This window comes from Ascaphus truei, chromosome 2 (genome assembly GCF_040206685.1).
Source record: "Ascaphus truei isolate aAscTru1 chromosome 2, aAscTru1.hap1, whole genome shotgun sequence".
In the NCBI taxonomy this organism is placed as follows: domain Eukaryota; kingdom Metazoa; phylum Chordata; class Amphibia; order Anura; family Ascaphidae; genus Ascaphus; species Ascaphus truei.
In genome coordinates this window covers 425,333,909-425,352,079 of record NC_134484.1, presented here as the reverse complement: position 1 = coordinate 425,352,079, position 18,171 = coordinate 425,333,909, and the positions used below count along the sequence as shown (strand labels likewise).

Here is an 18,171-nt window from a genome sequence, read left to right as displayed (position 1 = left end):
TCCCACTCACTGTCCCACACCTCTGGAATGCCCTTCCCCTCAATATCTGATAAGCATCCTCTCTCCACCTTTCAGACCTATCTTAAACCACACCTCTCTAATTAAGCATCTAGGTAGCTCTGTTGACTGATACTTTCATACGATCTCAGATGCATTTACCCTGACCCCATGTAGACATACTTACTATAACACCTCCACTACTGTCGCTGTAAATTATCCCTACTTACCACTTCGATTTTAAGCTCTTCTGGGCAGAGATTCCTTTTCCTAATGTCTACTATTATGTATGAAGCCCTTATTCTTATTATGTCACGTGTGTTACTGCGGTAAAGCGCTATGGACATGGATGGCGCGATATACAGTAAATAAAAATATACATATATAAAATGTAAGCGCTTGTTAATCATATTTCCTACATCGGGTGCATTTTGTGAGCCAGAGAGGATTGTACCACCTCTGACGTGGCTGATTTTTTTAGCACCCAAAAAGGGATACATAGCTTAAATCAATACAGAATGTAATACATATTATTATAAAATATGCGCTCAGTTACTACTCTCGGTGTCTCTCCAGAGATACTGCAGTACACGTGATGACATGAAGAGGCACAAAATGAAAATGTCTGTTTGTTCCAATTCTGCTTAAAAACCGCCTTAATAAACAGGCCTTGCAATGTTGATCACTTCTACAAAAAAATCCCCTAGCAGGTATGGCTGAAAATTGATCTCAGACAAAAAGTAAATTCTAATAAAATACATTTGGAGAAAATTCACAAAAGCAAAGAAGAGCATATTAAATAACTTCAACACCTGTAAGTAATATGCCTCTCTACTCTCATGTTCTTGAAAGGAGAATCAGACCTAAGAATGTGCATCTGAAAGAAATCTGCAATTTACTGAGGGAAACAATTTATTGGATTATTTGCTGGGCTTTTTTTTTAACACATTTTGTTATCTTAAAATCATACATCTTGAATATATATGTATGGCACCTGGCACCAAATCTCTTACCTCATAACTAAGAGGAATACGAATTTTGTTCAAAGCTTCAAAATGAAAGATGAAGCCACAAACATTCAAGAAATCCTCTTATTTTCCAGAAGCTCAATAGAAATATTTCCTTTTGCAGGACAAAGTAAATTATGTCAACGGAAAATACAGTATCACATAAATAAATGTCAAGAGAACCCAATTATTTAAACATCATGTAACACACTTTCCCTACCCGTAAGGGAAATAGTAGGCAATTCGTTTTCTGGTGCTACCTATAGGTTCATAGAACGCCTGGGCTGAGTGGGAGTTGTGGGAAGGTCGGGTGCAGCGCCTCACCAGTGAGGAACCCAGCGAAGGCGGGTTGGCTCCTCACGGGAACAAATACTTAGTAAATAATACACACACACAATAGCATAACCAGAATAACTTTTATCAACAGGGTAATGCAGAACACATAATAACATATCCCATAACAATAGCACACGATCCCCCTTCTAGCACTATATCCCTGGGGCACCTAATACAGCCAGATGCCCATCCAGAGTTACCCAGTGTGTGTGAGGGCAGCGCTACCCTCCCCCTTGTAATGGTGGTGCACGTGGGTACTTTCCTGGTGGTACTCGTGGAACCATCCTACTACACTCTCCCCCTGTTAAAACCTCATCGTCCCTGTATAAGAAACCATATATACATTACATACCGAAAATATTTATATAATGGAAAATGCAGGGCTTAATATAGCATAACTTTATACAGCACCATTCTAAATAGCATTGAATACCTCAGTCAGTACAGTAATGATAGAGGCAAACCTGTCCCTAGACGACTGCTGATACTCATAATGGGGCAGCCCTAACGAATAATAAGCTACGCGCTTTGGAGGGCATCTCAATCTCAGACCTCAACAAACGTCTTGATTAGGCATATCAGCTTTTCAGCATCTTCTTCCTCGTTGGAGAGGCTTCCAGTGGCTTGGCCCTCTCATAGAGCTTACTGTAACTCTCTTTCTTGACAGTCTCTTTTAGGTGTGAAACTAGGACTCCTAGGATTAAAAAGTCTTTTGGTTGAAACAGCTGGAGAGGGTACTGTACCTGTTTGTCAGAACCAGTACCAGACTCATCTTCTGGTGCTAACCACCATTCTTCATTCTCAAATTGCTGAGTACCCACATCTCCCATCTTGGAGTCGTTATCCCCTGAATCCGGGCTTTCTTCAAACAAGTGATCAGGAGTCCCACTTGGGTCTTCCCTTCCTATTTGTGATATTTCCACCTGGGGAATCGGTAACAAGTGGTTCCGATGCCAGACTATTATCCTCAGAATCCTTGATATGGTAGACAGGGAGCCCGACATCTGAGATTCTACTTCAAAAGGAGCATTTCTCCATCGGTCAGACAGCTTTTGCTTCCCAGGTATTCCCAGGTTTCTCAAGAAGACCTTGTCACCAGGGCAAAGTTCTCTATAGCAAATATTGCAATCGTATCGCCTTTTGTTATTATGATTCACCTTCGTGGTGGTCTCTTCCGCCAACTGATAAGCTCTATTTTACCAGGAAGTAATACATTGAGAGTTACCTCTCGTTTTCAAGTATGTCCTGGGCACAGAGTTGTAAAAAATACATGGTTACATTAAAGAAAAGGGTTAAACAGTGAATTCACAGACATTTCATGCACAGATAGAGTTGAAAATTGGGTACAAGGGATAAAGGGCTTATGAGTTTCATATTAAAATAGAGCAGCTTTAACATCACCGAACATCAGCGAATGGCAGCAAACAGTTCACACCCTTTGGCTGCGCCAAAGGCTATCCGCCTTTAGGGCAATGTAGATGTACAATGAGGTGGTTGAGATTGAATCTGCTGCAGCTGTGAACAAAAAGATCTTTGTGTCCTCTTGGCTCATTAACATTCCAGTGGTGTGTGTTGACGTTCCACAAAGTACAAGCACATGTTAACCCTTAGCACGCTGGTCCTGTGCAGAGGGGAGCAGTTTTTGGGGAGCCCCATCAGGCTGTCCGCCTTTGGGGCAACACAGATGTATACTGGGGTGGTTGAGATTGAAACATCCCCTCGTCTAATGTTGGAAGATTTTGAAAAATTATCTGTAAAAACAAAACAAAAAAACAAATCTTTATAAGAAAGAATCTTTAGCCTTAAAGCAACTAGAGGAGAATAAAAAAAGTTATAATCAAACAAGCAGATAAAAATTTCTCTATGAGTTTCACTAGTAAACAGGCTCCTCAGGGCCTTGTAGACGAATCCTAAATAATAATTAATTTGCTGCAAACATGGTCCAATGACGGTTCTACATCGATGATATTATCTTTATTTGAGAAGGAGATGAGGTCCAATGAAATGATTTTTTTTCTTTGTTAAAGCAAAATAATCTTAATCTTGATTTTACATATAAATACGATGTATTATTTATTAATTTTTTGGAATTTGTTTGTTTGTAGACACCCCATGGTTAAACCTCTTTCAAAACAGTTTATAGCAACAATTCAGTATTGAATTCTAGTTGCCATCATAGAACATGGATTGACAACATACCTTAAGGACAATTTAGATGTACTGTATAAGAAAAAACTGCACCAACATTGAGAATTATACAGTAATCAACAAGCTACCATATTGGAAAGAAGATTTTTAGAAATAAAATTATAATTTGGAGAACATTAAAATAGTAAAAGATAGGGGGGAGGGAGATCTTGATAGGTAAATCATTTTAGAGGATTCCTTATGTAAAAAGAAAAAAATGAGATGAAGATAGAAAATAATTTTGTACCTTTTGTTACACAATATAATATAGTTGCTGATCAAATTAAGAACCTTAGTAAAAAAAACATTGGAAAATCCTTTTAAAGGATGGGGTTTTTATGCACTTTTTTGCTGAAACATCCACGTGTTATTTTCACTAAAACGCCCAATCATAAAAAATAAATTGCCACCTTGTGTATTTAAAAATAATGACAAAAAAGAGCTCATGATTAGGGACTGAACCCAAAGTTTTATTCCCCTGCTTCAAAAGCAAAGCGTGCACACATGGCAACAATGTGTCTGTTTTTAAGTCGAATGAAACAGGAGAATTTTATTAACTGCAGAAGAGAATATGTATTTTTTCTTCTACGGTCCCGTGCTGTAAAGAATAAGTTGACAGAAGAGCTAGGATGTTATGCACAAGAATTTTATAACATCTACGCAACATTTCCATAGGTTTGGAATCCCACAGTGTCCCACTTCACTTTAAAGAAAAACACACTTCTGATCCAGCAGGATTAACGTTCATTGCACTAGAAAAACGGAAACATGCTGGATTTTTAAATTGGGGACTGTACAACCTATGGGCCACAACATATATCCTAATTCATTCATCTCTTATTTCCATTTGAGTTTCTCCTGCTTTTATCGACTCTTCATTGCTACTAGCGATTTTATTTGATTTTTTCATGGGTGTTTTTCTGATAACTCTGCTATTCATCGCATTTACTATACCATCTATTGCTCTCTGATTTGTGTGCTATTTTAATTAACGTGATTACATTGGGGAGGCAGGTGGGATTTTTTATAAATATATATATTTTTTAAATGTAGAGATTATTATATTTTTGGGTTATATATTACAATACCCTTACGTGTTGTGTTCACTCATTAATAAATTTACCAGCATATATATATATATATTTATTTTTAGATTACATATTTTCTATATTCCTTTTTTTTTTAAATACTCCCACCTGTGTTTTCCTTTTTTTTAAATCCATGTGATTGTCTATTGTTTCCATTTTATGTTTAATGTTTATGATTACATGTTATTGTTATACAGTACGGCAGAGCGTGATGACATCCCTATTAAGTTTATAAGAGACCTGTGTCTACAAGCCCCTGACGACGCGGTTTACCGGCAAAATGTGTAGGGTGATCTACAGCAACCAATATCTTTCTAAACAAGCATGGAGATTATCCAGTACTAGGATACAAGAACAAGTGCAACTGGAGGGGATGCCGTGGAGGTGCCGCATGGTGTAGTTGCAGAGGGGAGATTGGAGTGTCTAAACTGATCCTGTGAGCTCAAAACACTTGATACTACTGTGCAGTTTGTGAGTGTACTGTTTTTACTGTCTGATTCCGTAAACATTTTTCACAGATTTATACTATGTTGCCATTCTATCTTTCTCATCTGCAAGCCAATTGAAAATTTTCCAGAGCTTTGTGAATATTACTATCAAGACTCCAGTACCACTACTTTCAAATGTACCAAAACGCTCATGCTCATGACTCCTAATTTGTGAGTGCATGCATCGCCAATACACTTTTTATTTATTTCAAAAATGTTTCATCAGGAAGTAATACGTTGAGAGTTACCTTTCGTTTTCAAGTATGTCCTGGGCACAGTTATGAATAGAAGAATGATAAATTGCTGCACACTATTATAATCAGAAAAAAGGGGATACAACTACCGGTGCTCCTGGTTCAGGATTCTCTGTATCAATCCAGGGTATAACGAAGGGAAGAAAATCAGGGCTCCACGGATTTGCTCAATAAACTAATTTATTGCCAATAGACAACGTTTCGGCCACACAGGCCTTTCTCAAAAGCAGAAATGGCATAATGATTTTGAGAAAGGCCTGTGTTGCCGAAACGTTAAGTCTATTGGCAATAAATTAGTTTATTGAGCAAATCCGTGGAGCCCTGATTTTCTTCCCTTCGCTGGGCACAGTTATGACAACAATACATTGTTACATTAAATGAACAGGGTTATCCTTTATATGTAAAGACATTTCATGCACACTGACAATTTTTAGTAGGTTTAAAATGTGTTGCACTACAGCAAGGCCCCGCTTCTCGGCGCTCCGCTTTTCGGCGATCCACCGATACGACGGTACCGAGAAGGGGGCCGCCATGTTGCTGCCATGTTCGCATATGCGCAGAACTTGCCGGCCGGGGTCGCGCATGCGTGGAATGGAGGGGTTTCCTACTGTCGCCTATGCGCAGAACGGCCCATTGCCAGTCTGCGCACGCGCACCTAACGAAAATCGCCGGTTCTCGCTTTATGACGGGTCCTCAGAACGGAACTCGCCATATTAGTGGAGCCCTCCTGTATTTGTATGTCATATTTTCTCTTTCATATGAAAATTGAGAGCTCTCCTCCTGTTTTGTTCAAGAATTATGCCATTTTGACCTTCTGGAGCTGCACCACATTCTTTGGGGTTGTATTAATCTATACAGGCATACCCCGCATTACGGTGCGCAATGGGTCCAGAGCATGTATGTAAAGCAAAAATTTACTTAAAGTGAGGCATTACCTTTTTTCCACTTATCGATGCTTCAGTACAGGTAGGGAGCCAGTATTGCTGTTCAGGACGTGTTGACAGGCACGTGTGTGAGCTGCCGTTTGCCTATTGGGCGAGGGGAATCAGCGCGTCATTACTTCAGTGGTCTGTAGGGCAGAATAAGTGTCCGTACTCGTGAAGCGAGCGTACGGACACAGGGGTATGGTGCTATTGAAAATATGTCCTTACTCACGAGTGTACTTAAAGTGAGTGTCCTTAAACCGTGTATGCCTGTATTTATATGTGTATACAGTTATCACTTCACTAGGGTTTTTTTTAATTCACATTAATTTAATCCACAAAGTAAATTGCGCTAAAACATTTTTTTTCTGTTTCATTTATGACAGAAGGCAAGGCTAAAGATTTAAGGTGGCTCCATATGTTCAGGAATCCCAGTTCCCTGAAATAAAGGAATGTGTTTCAATGCATAGCAAAACTGAGCAAACTCAGTCTCTTCTAAACACAAAAACAGAAACCCTGTCTAACTTCTGTTGGTTACACTTCCATGTTCTGAAACTTTCTTTTCTAAGCTTAATTATGATAGATGGAAAATCCTTCTAATAACAGTAACCGTGAAAGGGCTGAATGAGTGTGCTATTCAAATCACACATCAAAATTCAACATTTAATTAAAAAAAAGACGCTTCAGTAACAAGAGGGTTTTGTTGTGAACTACAATACTTACAGCAGCTGCAGGGAGGGCAGATGGGAAAACATTATGTCTCCGATCTCAGAAAAAGTCCCATTGACCAGGCTCTTAGAAATGCACCCAGAAAAACAAGACTTGGTGTTAAGGATTTAGAAACTGAAGTGCATTACACAACTTGGTGTTGCAGGCCATTGGACGTATTGATCTTTTTGCATTCACACATTTTCTATCTCACCTCCTAGAGCCTGCATCCACTACAAAAAAAGACGGGGTGTGTGCTGAGCACGTGCGTTGTAAGTGAAACTTCTCTGCGCATGAGCAAATGGCGCTGGCCGCTTATGCGCAGGCGGAGCGTGCTGCTTCTGCGCATGTTCAGGTGGAGCTGTCCACTTTTGCGCATCACAAGTGGTGTTGCCTACTTCTGCGCATGTGCGAATGGCTCCAACTGCTTCTGCGCATGCGCAGGTGGAGCTGGCTGCTTCTGCACATGTGGAATTGGCTGCTTCTGCTTATGTGCAGGTGAATCTGGCCACTCCTGCGGAAGCAGAGCTGGCCACTTCTGCGCATGTGCAAGTGGAACAGGCCGCTTCTATGCATGCGCAGGCAGAGCTGACCACTTCTATGCATGCGTGAGCGACGCTGGCCACTTCTGCACATGAGCAAGCATCAGGTAAGGGTCACGCGCAAACTCATGAATGCACCTGATCGCTTTTTCGCCTCCAGCAATGATTTTTAGTGCTGTGAGATTAGCCAGCAGGGGCACGCGCTCATGCATGCACCTTTCTTCCGATATGCATTTTCATCTCCATTAAAGAGATTTGTCCTATAAGAATTTAGTAGATGCCAGCAAAGAATTTTCACTTCAAAAAGCCTAAGGTAGGACAGAAAAAAGATGATGACAGAAAATAATCTTTCCTGCACTCCTACTGGCATCACATGGTTAGTGCAATGGTCTATTTCTTGCTTTGCTAACTCCAGCAACCAATAGGAAGATCAGGGATGACATTGCGGTTTCCTATTGGATAGCCCCGCACCAATCTTCAATTTCAAAAAAAATATTTGCAGGAACATTTAAAACCTTTTTTCTCGGCAACTGAAGGTTCCCAGGAGCTTGGAGTCCTGTGTACCGCACTCACCCAGATCAGATAAATGTAAAAACTAAAATTGAATTTCCATGGCGATTTCTGCTTTCAAGTGGTTCTCAACCTGAAAGGGGCTGACGATCCTTTGAAGTTATTTGTTGTCCTCGTCCTTAATAATTTATTTCTTCAGTTTCACAATAACCTTCAAGACTCAACTGTGGAACTCAGAGTAAACAAACTCTGAAACAGATGTTGTCAATCACAATTTTGGCAACATTTAAAAGCAAAATGTTTCATGCTGGTTCGGAAAGAAAAGAGCTTTGTTTGTGTTACACCAATTTTACATCTGTACATACAAGATTTGAATTATTTCCCATTGCTGGGGGTCACCTGCTACAAGGTCACTAGAATTTAAAAGGATAAACAAGGTGAGTAATAAGGAAATGGGTATCTATACACCTTGCTCTTTATTTTAAATGTTATCTGGTGTTTGTCCCTCAGATTGTACTTACTGGGTAAAGTGTATGATCTATTTTACAACTTGATCCTACTTTTATTGTACAATATTCACGTTCATAATTCTCTCAATTAGGGTATTATTAATATTTACCTTGCAGGCAGATATCTGCGATTGACAAAGATATGATAGGTATTTTTACTACAGTATACAGTAACTTCCACTGACTTGGAGATAATATAAAAGCGCAAACTGATACTTCAAATATACAAATGCAATACAAAACAAACTTAGTGCAGCCTACAATAACGGTCACTAGTACCGTGCAAACAATTGATAACACACAGTGAAGGCGCAAATAAGTATAAATAGTGATCCTGTGCAGTGCCCAATATGTGAAAAGAAGCACTTACAGCCGGTCCACTGTAGTAAATTACCACAATACAGTGAAGATGAAGATGGCTGCAGCTGGAGTCCTCCTCAAATGAGATACGAGAAGAACATAGCATAATACAGTTTATTGGTATGACGGAACAGGGAAGAAAGAGAACACACTCACATGTTCCCAGTCTGTTATGCGCATTAGTCTGTATGCGCATTGAGTGTGTTAAGGGCACACTCTAACCTCTCAGGATTAAGCCACAGCCTCCGCCTGTCAGCCCGTGATGATCCGCTCCACCCCCCACATCAGCGATGATCCTGCCGGTCTTGAGACTTCTGCTGTGTGAGCACCACAGTACAATGTCCCAGTGCAGTAAGATGGCTGACTTTTATGGTGTCCTCTGAGGGCCAAAAACCTTTCTTTTTTGGCCCTTGGAGGACACCATACCTACTGTACCAGCCAGCCATCTTACTCCACTCCACGGGCAGAGGCTGTGGCTTAATCCTGAGAGGTTAGAGAGTGCCCTTAACACATTTGAGGAGGACACCAGCTTGCAGACATCTTCATCTTGACTGTGTTGTGGTCATTGAGTACAGCGGACCGGTTGTGAGTGCTTCTTTCCACATATTGGACACTGCACAGGATCACTTATTTGCGCCTTCACTGTGTGTTAGTAACTTCCACTGACACTGAAGGGGATATTCTAGAAGTTGTAATTGTCCAAATCCGTGTGAAACTAGACATTTGTGATCGAATTTTCATTTTTTGCTATTCTGTAAGCCCTTCTCACCTTTGTCAAAACTGTGCGGAGAAGGCTTTTTTAGAAGCGGTTTCATTTCAGCTCTGCGAATCTGTGCAAAATGACCAAACTCGCATTTGTTTGCAAACTAGCTGAATTCTAGTAGCTATGAAAAGAGTAAAAGTTAAAACCCCTCCAAATAATGAGCATGAAGATGAAGATGAGGGTCAATTTTAATAGTATCTCCAGTTGTATATCTATACCTTCAAATCTTTCTCCAAATAAATGAGAGATTCCTATGCTGAAAAAGGAGCACACCCGAGGTACCCAGTTGGGAGATATGATAAGGCCAATGCAAAGTATATTTAAATGAGTCACATCCCACACTACCTAAAATAATTTCCATAAGAACTATATAAGGCACCAAAAGTGTCAAATGGTGTACTGGTATCAGACCCCAAAGAACTACAATCCATGACCATTGCTTTTCTAAGCCGTAGCTCTAGCATTGTGAGCTAAACCAGTTGATGACTAGCAGTTAACCGCCTCCAGAAAAATTGCCACCTTATACCCCTTCCAGGACCATTATGTCCTTATACCAACCCCCAGTCCCTGCCCAGGCCAGTACCTTCTTATATGCTGTATTCGTTTATGACCTCTGCTTTTCTAAGGGGTTAATGAACTTTGAAATGTATGTGTGTACATGTGTTTATTTTCCCCTGGTCTTGACTGGTATTGTGCCTGATTTGGCTTTCAACCTACTGTATATGTCAAGATTAGATTGTAAGCTCTCCGGGGCAGGGATTTCCATTCCTATTGTCTAACATTGCTGTTGAATTATTATAATTCTCTGTACTGTTTTTGTAATGCGCTGAGTACACTGTCGGAGCTATATAAATAAAGATATACATGCATCATTACATACAAACACCAAACAGCTAAATTGGCCTGCTCGTAGGACTATAATTTGCAGACCTCATAGTTGAAGTAGTGAAAATTACATTTGCAGAAGAGATCTCTAAAACATTTTTCTCTACTGGTCTTCCCCCTTATTGAACATGGTGAAAAGTAGTTCACAGAATTTTTTATTTTTTTTTAGCAAACAAAGAAGTACACCTTATGGATTATTTTAAAAATAGTCCTACGAGTTACAACCAATCTTATCACAAAAGATATTAGATAAAGATTGTACCACTCTTGAAAGCACTTGGTTACCATGGGAAGATTAAGGGCCTTATTCTACTGCATATTCGCCAAAGCAGCCGATGAGGTCATTTTTGGACAAAATTACAATTAAAGTCAATGGGGAAATTCAGTCGGCATCAGCCCGATCGGCCGCTTTAGACGAATAAGCTCTAAGAATTTGAAAAATTGTTAAAAAATACTGGAGCAGATTGACTTTCAAGTTCAGCAAGTAATTCTAGAAAGGGGAAATAATATACAACTTCTCCTTGTTCTGTCAAGAGGAGAGGAATTTAATGTGTGTTCCGCCATTTAAGGATATAAAAGTTATAACATGGAAGGCCATTTTCTTTTGCTCTGAAGGAGCAATATATAAAGGTCAAGGAGGTTTGTGCTGTGAACACAAAAATAAGTAAATTTACTAATTAAACAAAAAACCTTTATGTATTTTGGGAGCTGCAACATTACTCTACATACCATTATTAAGTAGTATCCAAGTACGTTTTTGTGTATTTCTGGATTCCACTAATCAATAGTTTTCATTGCAGTCAATATAACTCTAACAATATATACTTTATTTTATGTCAAAAGATGTACTGTAGATACACCTAGTATTTATCTAAACATCACCTTTCAATTTGAACAATGTTTTTTAGTGTGTAAAAAGGATAACGCTAAGGGTGAGGACTCTATTGCTTAAGTTTAGGAATGGAAATGACTCTGTGTTTGGAATCCATTGACCTTCTTAATTGGACTGCTAATAATATGCAGCTATGATACAATTCCAGTACCCAGCTCTATATATTCATGTTCCTTTCTTTTAGTTCTTGTTGTAGACAATACAAGTTTGGCTGTCTGCTGTTCCTTAGACTTTACACCTACAGCAGCGGCAGCTTTTATTCGAGTAAAAGCCGCCGGCTGCATGCGTCTGGGAAGCGGGTAGCCGCGGCGCGTGGCGGGGCACTGTGACGTCACAGTCACATGCGCGCCCGGCTTCCCCGTCTTCCCCGGCTTCCCCAGGCTTCCCCGACACCCCTGGAGATCAAATTAAGGTAAGCGGGGGTGCGGGGAAGCAGAGGGGCAGAGCAGGAGCCGGGTTCGGGGTCGGGAAGGGGGGGTAAATTGCGCGCGAAGTGGAGGGGGGGGTGCGTGGGGGAAACGCGGCGGCGCGCGGTTATTACTGGCGGCAGCTGGGGTAGATCCCGGCATGCCGCCGGCATTTAGTGCAATAAAAGATGTCGCTACTGTAACCCTGATGAAGGTGCAGGCTGGCACCATGAAGGAGATGTGTGCAGAGGTACATTTAATGGAGACCGATTAGGGTGAAATTAAATCCTTGCATTATTGAGCCTGTTCCTTTAACGAGGCAAACCATACAAAAAGAAATAAAATAAAGGCCTACTCCACTTTGAAGACCAACTAAACCTTTACTCCAGCCCTTTCTAACTGGATAGCTAGCTCTATGATTAAGGACCACGCAGGTCCGAAACGCGTCAGAGTGTGTCCCCCATACCATATGTTTTTTCAATAAAATTTCATTTTTAATCTACACCTTGCTGGTCTCTCATCTCTACAAGCTGTGCACCGCTGGAATCTTCGGACCCTTCCTACTGTTGGATAGCTAGTTAAGCTGGTTACCACCCCAAACATGTATAAATATAAAAGTCCATCAAGAAAGTCTCATCTGTTTCTGTTGCCATAGGGGAAGGCCTCTCTGGTCTCCTGGGTAAGCACCCTTGTGTGCTATGGATTATCTCTCTGCTGAAAACTCTATCTCCACTGTCAGCACCCTTGTGTGCTAAGGAAATCTCGGTGTCCAGGCATAAATGTCTGGTCCCCTCATGTGTTGTTCTCAGCACACAGTCCTCCTGTGTGCTTCCAGACTCTCTCCTCATGTCAGCACCGTGGTGTGCTAAGGAAAATCTCTCTCTGTTTCTCACATAAAGTTTTTTCTCAGAGTTCTAATTAGTCAGTTGGAGTTTGGTCAATTGCCTGGCTGAAATTAAACAGCTCCCCGCTGGATTTAGGGGCAGTTTTTCTTAAACAGGGATAAGTCCATGTTACACACCGAAACATTGGCTATCTGTGATCTTACTGTATTATATTGTCATTAAATTGACTATGATGACTTTTGTAACTTTCTGTTTATTCTGGTGTGCTTGACTATCCTTTCATTAGACTTTACACCTTAGGCTATAATAGCTCTAAGTTCCCATCCCAAATAAAGCATTTTCCTACTTTAACATGTCAAGGATTACTCCCTCCTTTACATTTCTTTTGCTACAATACTTCTATCCATTCCAAGGCTTTTAGATGTTCCTATATTTAGCTCGTCAGTGAACATGGGATTTTTAGATGCTTATAACTTTTAATCCACAAAAATCATTAAATGAGCTGCTTTTTATATCTATAACACAAGATCGGTGTTCATAAAACAGTGACAATTGTCTCTGGTACACCTTTATGTCCTTCAATGTTTACCATCTATCGTTTTTCCTATGTCCTGTCCATTTTACTGAGTCTCTTGCTACATTTTATTTTCCATGGCCCTTGTAAAAACTTAATTTCCTTAATGTTGTTCTTGTTCTGCATTCCTCTTTATAGTTAGAGGGCTTTGGGATGAAGCCATCCAGGACCCAGAATAATTGCGATAAAAACTGCACCATCTCTTGCTCTGCCACACGCTCCACTTACATCATTCCTTCCTAAAGCACTTTACAGCTCGTAATTGTGAGAGAAATCCCAGGACACGACAGTCGTACAGATGGCAGCCCAACTGTGTGCAGGTGACCTGGTACAGTAAGTCGGATCCCTCCCTATCACGTAACAATTAGGAAAGGTGGGAGGAATTCAAAATACAGGGTGCTTGTTATTAGGAATGTGAAATAGGATAAGCGAGGGATAATGGAACCCACCCTAGACATGAGGTTATGATGTTTACAAACACTACTTTTATACAACCTTATACTACTTTTGAACAAGCTCCTCACCCCTACCACATGCAGCACCTATCACCTGAGATCAGACTCCAAAAGACTGTTCATGGTCCCAAGGCTCAACAAAGTATCCGGCCGCTTCTCCTTCTCTTACCGGGCACCCCAAAACTGGAACAACCTACCAGAGACTCTTACATCCACCACAAGTCTAAGTTCTTTCAAATCTAAGGCTGTCACACATTTTAATCTGGTCTGTAACTGTTTCATACGCCCATAAAACAAATTATCTTTAACTGTGCATGCAATGTCTTGTATATAATGTATACCCTGCTCATTATGTAACTGTATTTGTAAACATGTATTATTTGTCTTAACTCTGTGCCCAGGACATACTTGAAAACGAAAGGTAACTCTCAATGTATTACTTCCTGGTAAAATATTTTATAAATAAATAAATAAATAAAATAATATTCCAACAATTATTTTAGTGGGAGTAACTGGTTTTAAACATTTTACTTCCATCGGTAAATGTGATCCTGCATGGGATTACATATTTATGCCTTCCCATTTTACAAATTGTATTATGTAGATTTCTAGCCAAGATTTCCCAAAACAGAGGCAGCCTTCAGCAATTTGATGTTTAGTCTCCATCTAGTGGTTCTTTCGTCTACATCTGCTATATTCCCATTTACAGGTGCAGTCCTATTCAGGTTCAATGTACACTACTGGAAGTCATATAACGGATGGATGAAATCTAATTAATATGTAAGTAAATATAAGTATATCTAAATATATTTTAAAAATATAATGTATTTGGATACATTAAATGTATCCAAGTATCCAGATACTTTGGCATATTTGTTTGATCTTTAAACTTTTTTAGGTGATTAAATGGTTTGCAGGACCTTTAAAATTACACTCCTCCTGCACATGGGTCCTTTCTAACTGTTGGCGCATAATCATGGTGCCATCAGTAAAGAAAATAAAACAGCTAAGATTTCAGTATAGTTCTGTATGTGACTGGTGTGATCGAGAATGAAGAGAAGTGGCGTTTTTCATTGTTAGAGCGAGTAAACATGTATAGAAGAAGCCAATTTTATTGCTGTTAATGTTTTTGGTACACATCAAAAAAGTCTCATACACTCCTTAACTCTTTGTGTGCCCTGAGATGTATGTACAAAGTCAGGGAGTCTGGCACTCCATGGCACCCATGATGTAGATCGCATCCTACAGGATGCTCCGACATGATTTACCCTCAGGAGGACAGGAAGGGGGGATGACTGCTCCCATTCTGTTCCATCATCAGTGATGGAGGGATCATGTGATCGCTTTAGAGAAGAGGTCACGCGATTGTTTGTTCCGGAGGGGCCATGGGACTCTAGTGCTGCAACCCCTCCGGCACTCAAAGGTTAAAGTAATATCCCCAGTCACATTTTCTTTATACTTCAGAGTAATCAGCAGCATGAAAATTGCAAATAACAAAATTAAAAATGCAAAAAAAATGTTACAAAAAAAAATGAAAATGAAAAAAAAAAACACAGTGAACCTCACAGGGCATTATTCCCCATGGGTAAAAAACCCTAATTGGATTATATTTCCATAGCTATTTAGAAAGTTAAGTGATTGTCCATCAGTAGAACATTTTGGGTCCAACAAATGATCGTTTACCTACGGCATATCAAAAGGTTCACATTACCTCAATATTGGTTAATGAACATACAGTAGAACAGAGGCCCCAAAGACCAGAAGACCTTCCTTCATATAGTGTAGCGACATCCTTTATTCTTACACTTCCCGCACGGCAGGATGCGTGCGGGAAGCGTGGTGACGCGGCTTGTTGCGGCGCACTGTGACGTCACTGTCACGTGACGCGCCCGGTTTCCCCGGCTTCCCCGGCTTCCCCGACACCCCTGGAGTGTAAATTGAGGTAAGCGGGGGTGCGGGGAAGAAGAGGGGCAGAGCAGGAGCCGGGATCGGGGTCGGGAAGGGGGGCCAAAATGCGCCCGAAGCGGAGGGGGGGTGCGTGGTGGAACCACGGCGGCGCGCGGTCTTGACTGGCGGCAGCCGGAGTAGATCCTGGCATGCCGCTGGCATTAGTAAGAATAAAGTATGCCGCTACTGTATTTAAAACTACAGTGGTCAGGAGGGATAAGAAATGGGAATACTGCATACCAAAATATTTGTGCAGCAATGTGACAAACATACAGGATATAAATGGACATCTGTTGGTCAGTACCTGGATGGAGAGTGTAGCAACATGTCTTCCTCGATCCCCAGACTTTATGCATTTCACCTTCCAAGACTTGCATTGCTCCACCCTCCATCCAGGTACTGGAAGTGCAGGCGAGACTGTCCCATGGGACGCCACCACGAGATGGAGCCGTGAAAGTGTAGCTCGGGAGTTCCTTATTTTTAAATCATATATTTTAAAGTGTTTTCACACTGTGGGTGCACATTTTATTGTTTTATTTGACTTATAAATGGGGTTTTCAGACAGTCTGCACTATCGTTTCTTATCTTTGTCCTCTTGATTTCCTACCAAACGGACCTCAGTTGCAGATATTGCCACGATTTGAGATATGCGTTTAGGTGTTAAATGGTCCCTGAATGTTTGTGATGTAAGAGTGTGTGTGTTTGTCTGAGGCAGGACCACCATCATTATATTATTTTCTATTTCCATGGAGTAGGTGTGCCTGGATAACCAGTATGTTTCAACATAGTGTATGGTACAGCACACCAAACTCACCTTAGCAAACTAGACACCCTCTATAACTCAAAATGCCACTTTGTCCTACGATGTAATTACAAAACACATCATGGTGAAATGCTTCAAGAACTAGATTGGCTATCACTTGAGTCCAGGCACAAAGTATATTTTTCCTATCTTGCCTTCATATATACTTTCTGGGCAAGCTATCCGTCTATCTGAACAAGCTCCTCACCCCTACCACACGCAGCACGTAGCTTGAGATCTGACTCCAAATGACTGTTCATTTTCCCAAGGTTTCACAAGAATCCGGGCTCTCCTCCTGTTACCGTGCACCTCACAACTGGAACAATCTCCCAGAAACTCTCAAACTGCCACCGGGCTAAGTGCCTTCAACTGCCTCACATTTTAATCTGTAACTGTTACATACACCTGTAACATATATTATCTCTAAATGTCCATGAAATGTCTTTAAATATTATGTATTAAAATAAACAGTTTGGGGTTTTTAAAATTAAAAACGTCAGTATCAATATGCATTACCTCAGTAATTATTTTTCTTGCCCCACCTTCTCTCTCTCCCCCCACCAACTCTTTCTCCCCACACCTTCTTCATCTCACTGCCACCTGCTCTTTCTCCCCCCCCACCCTCTCTCTCCCTGCCACTTTCTCTCACTCTCCCCATCTTTTCCCTCTCTCCCTCCTCCCTCTTCCCACCACCTTCTTTCTCTCCAGCTCCTACTCCCTTTTCACCTCCCCCTCCTCATCTTGCATACCCTAGAATATAAACCCAAAATGATGGGTTGCAGTTTTTGTTATCACAAACTTCAGTATTCACATGATGTATGGCTGTGATTTTTTTCTTTCCCCACCTTCTCTCCCCACCTTCTCTCTCTTCCCTACATTTTATCTCTCTTTCCTCAGCTTTCTTTCTCTCCCCTATCCCTTTAATCTCTCATCCATACCTCTCTCTGCCTTTTTTCCACCTCTCTCTACTCCTTCTCCCTCTCCTTCCTCTCCCCTAGAATTACCCAGCATAAAGGCCAATATAAATGGTTGGAGTTTTTTATTAAAAAATTCAGTATCAACATACATTACATTTCTCTTTCCCCACCTTTTCTCTCTCTATCCCCAAATCTTTCACTCTACCTCCTTATCTCTCTCTCATCCCCTTCTCTCTTTCCCCCTCATCTCTCTCCTTCCCCCCTCTCTCTCTACCGCATCTCTTTCATAGCATACCTTATGATGTCACCAATTCTATCCACTTCTCTTTTCTTCTCCGGCATTCTTGCTTTTTCCTCGCGTCAACAGACTTACTCTCTTTCTTTGTAGTGTTTCTGTCTGTCAGGATCGGGGCTAGGCTCCGCTCCCCCACCGTTTCTCGTGACGCAACAGAGGACGCTCCTGTCTCCAATACACGGCGGCGCCGCATTTTCAGAAACACATGAGGGGTTAATTCAGTAAATTACTCCTCACCTGCGATGTACTCCGCTCCTGCCTATCAGTGGACAGCCTATGTTTGATTTCTCATTATATGCAACAAAAAATAAACAAAGATGCCCAAAGCTACTTCCAATGTGACAAAAATACACAGTGCAATACCAATATATTCTCTTGAAAAAGGGTCATTTAGTTCAACCCTTTGTAATTACAAGGGTAAACTATGCAGAAAACCCAAACAGTGCATCTAAACCTTCAACACATGTAAATGTCCATAAG

At 40.9% G+C, this 18,171-nt stretch overlaps 1 protein-coding gene across 1 annotated transcript in view; it reads right to left on the bottom strand.

The window, feature by feature from the left end:
- Positions 1–1,918: 1,918 nt before the first annotated feature.
- Positions 1,919–18,171, bottom strand: part of LOC142488273 (uncharacterized) — a 34,663-nt gene continuing 18,410 nt past the window's right edge. Inside the window, exons 4-5 of the mRNA XM_075588646.1 lie at positions 3,033–3,091; positions 1,919–2,531 (exon numbers count right to left, since the gene is read on the bottom strand). Coding sequence (XP_075444761.1) covers positions 1,919–2,531; positions 3,033–3,091 — 672 coding nt within the window. The remainder of the gene's footprint in view (positions 2,532–3,032; positions 3,092–18,171) is intronic.